The sequence below is a fragment of the Oreochromis niloticus genome, linkage group LG7 (genome assembly GCF_001858045.2).
Source record: "Oreochromis niloticus isolate F11D_XX linkage group LG7, O_niloticus_UMD_NMBU, whole genome shotgun sequence".
Classification (NCBI taxonomy): Eukaryota; Metazoa; Chordata; class Actinopteri; order Cichliformes; family Cichlidae; genus Oreochromis; species Oreochromis niloticus.
In genome coordinates this window covers 12,499,247-12,507,196 of record NC_031972.2, presented here as the reverse complement: position 1 = coordinate 12,507,196, position 7,950 = coordinate 12,499,247, and the positions used below count along the sequence as shown (strand labels likewise).

At 40.5% G+C, this 7,950-nt stretch overlaps 1 protein-coding gene across 4 annotated transcripts; it reads left to right on the top strand.

Annotated features, from left to right (window-relative positions):
• Positions 1–1,423: 1,423 nt before the first annotated feature.
• On the top strand, positions 1,424–6,248 carry otpa (orthopedia homeobox a). Of its 4 annotated transcripts, none has more exons than XM_025908494.1 (3): positions 1,424–1,650; positions 2,151–2,617; positions 4,792–6,248. In XM_025908494.1, the coding sequence occupies exons 1-3, from the start codon at positions 1,614–1,616 to the stop codon at positions 5,311–5,313; spliced, it is 1,026 nt and encodes a 341-aa protein (XP_025764279.1). In that variant the 5' UTR covers positions 1,424–1,613; the 3' UTR covers positions 5,314–6,248. The 4 variants fall into 4 exon arrangements, with proteins under 4 accessions (XP_025764279.1, XP_003455154.1, XP_003455153.1 ...); XM_003455106.5 differs by having other exon boundaries at positions 1,425–1,689; positions 2,199–2,617; XM_003455105.4 differs by having other exon boundaries at positions 1,428–1,650; positions 2,199–2,617.
• The last annotated feature ends 1,702 nt before the right edge of the window (positions 6,249–7,950 follow it).

The window sequence follows — 7,950 nt, the reverse complement described above, 5'->3', positions numbered from 1 at the left end:
AATCTTCACAGCTACCTCAAGTCCGGCTTTCAAATGGAGCCTTGGAGAGAAAAAATAGAGACCAGAAAAATCTCCAAGTCCCCCCCCTCTTTGTTAAAAAATCTCCTCCACATCCCAAACAGACTCCCGAGCACGACTCCTCTCCGTCCGTCCATCCACCCATCCCTCCCAGTGTGTCACTCGTGCCACCAGATTGCACGCAAATAAAAGCTGCGCGGAGGCAACTGAAGCCCGGACGGACGAAGAAAAGAGCCCCAAACGAGCCCCGGGTTCACGCTCGGACGCCTCCTTTGTGTCACTATTTTTTTTCCCAGCACATAATAAATAAACGTGTTCTCTCAAAACGTCCCGACATCTGTCTTAAGTTTTTTTTTTTTTTTAAATATATAATGTAGCAGATTGTTGTGTGCATTTGTGTGTAGGCTAGTAAAAAAAAAAAAAAAAGCAGGCGTGCTAATTGAGTCTAATGGTGGTTTACTGACAAAAGAGAGTTTTGAGTTAATTTTTAAAAGCTTTTTCTTGTCTCTTCAACATAATTTAGACAGATGATTTAAAAAAAACAACTTATGCCTCCCCCCCACCCCTCCTGAAAGTGTTGGAAACATGATTACGTGGTTGCCCGTGTTGTCAGACTATCTGTTCAGGTGTCAGACTTTCGGGTATATTAGGCTGACTGTGTCCCTTTATCAAAGGCGAGCATCCTCACTTCACTGTTCGCTGAATTAATTTGCTCACACATCATTTAGACCGAGTCCTTCCCTGCCTGACAGTTGGAACTATACAGGAGATCACCTCCACTTTATACTGCTTTTATTTCAAAGTGCTCAGATATGACGAATTTTATATAAACCTGCTGGCCTTGAACATTAGCCTGGTCACAAATAAAGTTCGTTGGTTCCAGTAACGGGAAATTAAAAAACGAAAAAAAAAGTCTGACCTCCAAGAGGTATTTAATGTCGTAAATAGGTGGATGATATCGTCAAGCTGACTAAAAGGAAAAAAATGAACAAGAAGGAGCAGTATTAAAAGATGCAGACTCGTAGCTGTCATGTGGTATCTCTTTATGTGGTTCTTCCTAATACGAGTAATAATAACTCTTGTCCGAGTGGCTCGCTGTAAAAGCACGCGCAGAGCAGCGTGCGCAATTAAACAAATATTGTGGTGATCCAACATTTCTTGAGCGGGTCGAAGCTTTCGCTCAGATATTAAATCAGGTTATTTTATTGGATGTAATTTGGGGGGAGAAATCAAAGCCAATTACAGGAATGAGGAGGAATGAACTTGTGGATGTGAGAGGATGGAGAAGGAGGAGGAGGAGGAGCAGGTGGAGTGGGTTCTCGGGTCTCGGGCTAAAGCTGACATACCTCAGGCTTCAACTCTGATTGGTCCTCGTTTGGAGAAGCTCATGGGTTCATTCCGTTGTTAAGCGCCTCCCCATTTCGCTAAACTACATTATAATGCAACGAACCTCCCTTTTAACCACAAACCGAATTTGCTTTCATTTAGGCTATATATTTTTCTTAAATAGGTTAAAGTCATAGAGATTTTTTCTTTTTTCTTTTCCTTTTTTTTTTTTTTTTTTGGAATAGCATTTCGCCCTGGAGCGGTGCGCAATGCTATCTCATGCCGACCTCCTGGATGCTCGCCTCGGTGAGTTAACATCACCAAACTCCGGTCTTCAACTCTACTGTAAGCTGGAGGAACTTCTAATCTTAAATCAAGCTCAGAAATTGTCAATTTGCTTCTTATGTGATCTTAATGCGGCTGAAGTGAGCTAAACTCGCTTAATTCATTGGAAAAGTAATTATTATTATTATATTACTGCGTAATTTGATTTAACAATTTTCCAAGATACCAGTGTGATCAAATTGAATGAAGAGTATTTAAGGAGCAGATTGCAATGTGCATGCTGTCTCTTGAAAATAGCTGCAGTGGCTGTTTCTGTTCTTTCTTTTCTTTTCTTTTTTAAATGTCTGTACTTGTGTTGAGGCGTTTAAAGCATGCACGACGACTGCTTCATCTTCTACTGCAGCCAAAACAATGCTTCAGCGGCTCCTAAATCCGCCTTTTCGCATGTAAGGCATGCTTGTTGTGTGCAGTTGAATATGTCACTCCATTTGCCTAACATGTTCCTTTTCCTTCCTGTATAGACCAAGTGTTTAATGTGCAGCTCTCACCTGCTGCGGTTGTCTGTGCAGGGATGAAGGATGCCGCGGCGGAGCTCCTGGGCCACAGGGAGGCTTTGAAATGCAGGCTCGGCGGTGGAGGACCTGACCCGGGACACTCCGGGGAGCTCGGCCCGGGCCCGGACGGCGTAGAAGGGACTACGATGCTCCCGGGTGACGATATCACCAGCGGCGGGGGATCCAACCCGGTGCAGGTGAACAGCAAAGAGCAGGAGAAACAACAGCAGCAACAGCAGCAGAACAACAACAGCAACAACAACCCCAACCAGTCTGGAGGGCAGCAGCCCCAGAAACAGAAGCGACACCGGACCCGCTTTACGCCGGCGCAGCTCAACGAGCTGGAGAGGAGCTTCGCCAAAACGCACTACCCTGACATCTTCATGCGGGAGGAGCTGGCTCTGAGGATCGGCCTGACGGAGTCCAGAGTGCAGGTGGGAGGCGGCTGGGAGTGTGATGTTGATAAGAAAGGAATGAAATTGAACTTTTGAAAGGCCAAATGTGAAACACACAGGCGTTATAAATATTATCAATATATCTCCCCGAGTACCGAAAATACAACAAAATAATACCTGCACATAAAAGTGATTAAATATTGAACTATTAAAAAAAAAAGCCCACATGCTTTCATTTGGGGCTCAATAGTTACTGCAACATAACACATTTAAGTTGCTCTCCAGACGCTATAACGCCTCTTTAGTGGAAACTTACCGAAACACTTTATTAGGATGCAAAAAACCCACAGTTTTTCACGTAACCCGTCAGGGTTAAGATTTTAGATTCTTTTGTTTAATTTATTCTTTTGTTTTTTCTCACAACAACCAAATTCTAAGCTAGAGGAATGTGTTATGTCAATTTGCGCAAACAATCAAGCTTATTGCTTGGTTAACATATCAAAATATTGCCTAAGAAGGAATGCAAAAAACAAGTTTTAGTATTTCACAAAATTGTAGTCTTCATTGTAAAAAATAAAATAAAATAAACGACGTTTTATGGCATCCGTCTATCATTAATATTATTAGGTTTTTATAGTTTAATTATTTTAAATGTTAATGTGGCATCACACATATTTAGAGCGTTCTTGTGTGTCTGACACACACTGCTGTTTATCTTCGCATTGAACATAACGAGTGCAGGGGTTATTTAAAAAGCTTGATACTAACATGCCATCCTTTAGTTATAAAAAAATCAGGTGCATTAATTGGGTTGTTTGTAGTATTTTATTTGATTTTATTCAAACTTTATAAATTATCAGTTTTCTTTTAAAAACCGAGGGTGCTTTATTTTAATATTTACTTGTTAAAATGGCCCAAATTCCAGTGTCTGCCGCATGTAATTCATCTACAGGGAACCAAATGCTGACGGCAGCTTTATTACACTCGATTAATCGCCTCATATCAACCTTTTAACAGTCCTGAACTAACAGTGATGGTCAGTCTACAACTTCATCAGACTGCATTTCATTCTCGCTGTAATGCTGCCACTTCAGTGGCTCACTCTTGCGCCTTATTGGATGAGAACGGCAATTGCGCTTGGATCGCTCGCATGTGAAATAATACCCCATAATAATCATTATTATTATTGCAAGAGTCCACTCAGTCTCTCTGCCATTTACATAAAATCAAAATTAGCGAAATGACGCTCATCTGCTATTATGACAGCGCTGAAAATAAGAAGCAAGATCCAGATTCGATTTAGCGATGGGCCTGTCACCGCTTTCTGCATCTTAATGCCGGACGTGCTGAAGATGCACTCTGTCTTATTTTTATTTCTGTTTTTTTAAGGGGGGGAATGAGAAATTGCGTTTTCTTTCCTTTGATGTGTAATGCATTTCAGGCCGGATTTCACGGCTGGGCTACTCCGGGGGAAGAGAGTGAGATTGTCCCGTTCTTATTACTGCGCCCCACTTTCTCAACCAAATCTTCACATTAATCATAGACACCCGCTTACAGCCAGACCCACAGAAGCACGGGGACTCCGGGAATAACAGAGCAAACCACCCCTCTACAGCAGCAATAACATTGCCTTTATTATCCCAGGCCGGATGTAGCACAGGAATCTCAAAAAAATGTGGCTCAAAGTATACGATGACTGCTGCTACTACTACTACTACTACTAATAATAAATAGCCCACAAAATAACTTGAAAAGTAGAAAATATTTAACATAAAAATGTAGTTGAACCTCAAAACATAAATAGGTCTCTCTCTCTTTCTTTCTTAAAAAATAAAATAAAATAATAAAAATCGGCACCACGATGTCAACGGCAATGAATAATTAAAATAAAATAAAAATAAAACCTAGTACTCTTTAGTGTCATTTCAACCATGAAGATCGTGGAAATATGTTTTCGATTGAATCTATGTGAATGTTCACTCATTACTGCAAACAGCTGTTATTTGAGAATTTAACCAAAATTCATAAATCTGTGTATTTCTGCGGTGATTTACTGCTGGTGTTTGTCATTGATCACACACTGATATCATGACCTTTAAAAAAAAAAAAAAAAAAAATTATTGTTATTATTGGTGTTCCCAGCGTTGATAACGTGACCTGTCAGTAAAGTCACTGAATCAGCTCCCCCTGACTCCTCCCGTCTTTGTCTGCAGGTCTGGTTCCAGAACCGACGCGCTAAGTGGAAGAAGCGCAAGAAGACCACCAACGTGTTCCGGGCTCCGGGGACTCTGCTGCCGACGCACCACGGTCTGCCTCAGTTCCCATCCGCAGCTGCGGCAGCAGCGGCTATGGGCGACAGCCTCTGCTCCTTCCACGCCAACGACACCCGCTGGGCCACGGCAGGGATGCCCGGCGTGTCTCAGCTGCAGCTCCCGCCCGCTCTGGGCCGCCAGCAGGCCATGGCGCAGTCGCTGTCTCAGTGCAGCCTTGGAGCCGGACCACCACCCAACTCCATGGGTCTATCCAACATGTCGTCGAACGGCTCCGGGCTGCAGTCACACCTCTACCAGCCCACTTTCCCCGGAATGGTCCCCGCGTCTCTATCCGGCCCGACGAACGTGACCGGGTCGCCTCAGCTGTGTAGCTCCCCGGACAGTGACGTCTGGAGAGGGACAAGCATCGCCTCTCTGCGCCGCAAAGCGCTGGAGCACACAGTATCCATGAGCTTCACCTAGTGACGAGGGTCAGCGCTACGAGCTTTTCTTTCACCAACACAGAGATCTTGTGCATTTTGTTCTTACCCACCTAGTCCATCCAAAGAGGCACAGTGGGACAAATACACCCGGGATATTTGTTCAGATAACATTTTTTCTTCTTCTTCTACCCAATTCACGAGAAAAACGGGGAGAACTGACATTATTCATTGGGCCCTTTGGCCTTTATTAACCATAGGACTGGTTCTGTTTTAGGCTATAATTTATTATTTCGCATGTAGCCTCGATCAGCTATTTATTTCTCTATTTAAACGAACCGATGCGTGAGTTCGGTATTTATTCACTTATTTATTTATTTATTTATTGGGCACATCCAGCCTTCGCCATGATTGCCGCGGGGCTCTCGGTGATATTTGCTCGGTGACTGAGGGTTTTTGAAGACAAATTCTGTGGATACTTTTAACTACAAAAACTAGATCACAGATTCACTCTCCCCCCCCTTTTCCCCCCTCCTGCTGCACAGCATGCAACTCTATAAGACCAAAGGGATGCACACTGGCCACGCAAAAGCCACACACCTGGAGATTTAAAAGAAGGAAAACATGGACGATTCACCAGGAGGGAGACCGATTTGACAGGAACGGGGGTAAAAAAATAAATAAATAAAAGACTTGACTGCATGTGCCGTCCAAAGCAAAAATAGAAAGGGGGGAAATACTCTGAATTAAGACATTGAAAGTGACTTAACTATAATCTGTTATATAGGATGTTTTGTGTAGCGGAAGCACTCTTGTTCCCATTTGGTCAGTTTGTGATAACTTATGTTTCCAAAACTATGTCTGTGCTTATTCTCAGCTATGACTTTCTTAAATGTTTGAACAGTTTTGTTTCATGGACATGTTTATATCAATTCAGTGTAAATGATCAAATAAAAACCATTTTCAATTATGCCACAACACGAATCAACCGTTTCTTTATAAGCTCATTCCAGAAGGTATTTAGATTTTAAATGATTGTAGTGATGAATCTGAACATTTTATTTAGTGTTCACTGCATCAAATTTTCTATCCTATCTGGTATAAACTTGTTTATGTTTTTTTTTTAAAAAGGTAGCAGTGAACATTGAAGTGAGGCTCAAGTAGCAAACGATTATTCTAAGTAAGTTTGCGTTATTTGTGATGCTGTTAAGCTCTTTGCCTTTGTGCTACATTAATTTGAGGGAACTCACACAAAACATAACATGAATAAAAGAGACATTGAAGCAGATTTCACTTAAAAATATTACATCAAATAGTCATAATTTGAGTTTTCATGTTATTATTACAAATGTAGAAGTAAAACTATGTAACGTGTTATCTTTAGTTTATATATATCTATATATATATATATAGATAGATATATATACTTCCACATTAAATGCTCAAAATCCAAAATCCAAATGAGCAATTTAGGAGAGATCAAAGGTGTCAAACTCAATCTCAGTAAAGACCAAACTGACAAATTAGAGTCAAAGGTGTGTTTCTTCATTTTGTTATTTTATTATATTTTCTTTCCAAAAAAAATTGCACAAATAATGACCTCCAAAGCCCAAAAGTGAGATGGAAAAGCAGTGGCTGTTATGGCTGCATGACAGAATGGCATTTACAAGCAACATGTAAGCATTTAATAAAGTGTTTATGATACATTATGAATAATAAAGACATTTTTTATTGGTGTACAGTATTTATCATCAATATAACATTTTCAAACACATTTTTATATGATTGCATTTTATTGAATAATCTCTCATTCTGCTTCTATGTCAGCCTCCAAATATGAGTGCTTTAATACACTAATAAGCACTTCTGTCTGTTTCCAGTTAAATTATAGATTTAGTTGTAAGCAGACAGAATTAATTTACAGACTAATTCAATTATATTTATTAGGTAAATTGATAATACTTATAAAACAGGCTTTATAAAGTAATACCCATCATTTATCTCACGTGGAACATCAATTAGACAAGGTTTATAAATCTCACGGACTCTTTCCAACTTGCTCCAGTGACCCAAATGTGACAACAGACCTGATGGCATTTTCCAAAAGGACTGCTTTCTGTAATAAAAGAATAAAACAGTGAGAAACAGGCTGAACTTGAAAGCAGCGTTTGTGCAACCAGCTGTGAGATCCCGCTTTTTGTATGGAGTCTATGCTGCACACATTTCAGTGCAGTTCACAGTGTTGTATTAATTCATAACTGAATTCTACTTTTTAGGCCTGATCCAAAGAAGCTGGTGCTTTGTTGTCTTAAATTTTCTATCAGGAAGCAAATGCACAGTGATAAGCTCAGGACAAAACAAAGGGCTAGCTTATTTAAAGCATCAGTAATGGCCTTTGAAATCACTTAAACTACATATATACGGATATTTATATGTTCCAGTGTTTAGTTTCTCCGATTGTATTCCAGTGTGGAAACGGGACCCGAACCTGCCACTGAGGTGTAGCACATAATGTGTGTTGGAGTGTTTGTGCTCCACACAGCAAGTGCATCATTTTACTTTAGGTTGTTAGGAATAACACATCATGTTTAAGTTTATTTATAATCAGTAAATAATGCACTGCCTCTGCAAGAAAAGGCTATGGTCAGAAAAAATGCAAATAAAATAAAAGCCATTTTGC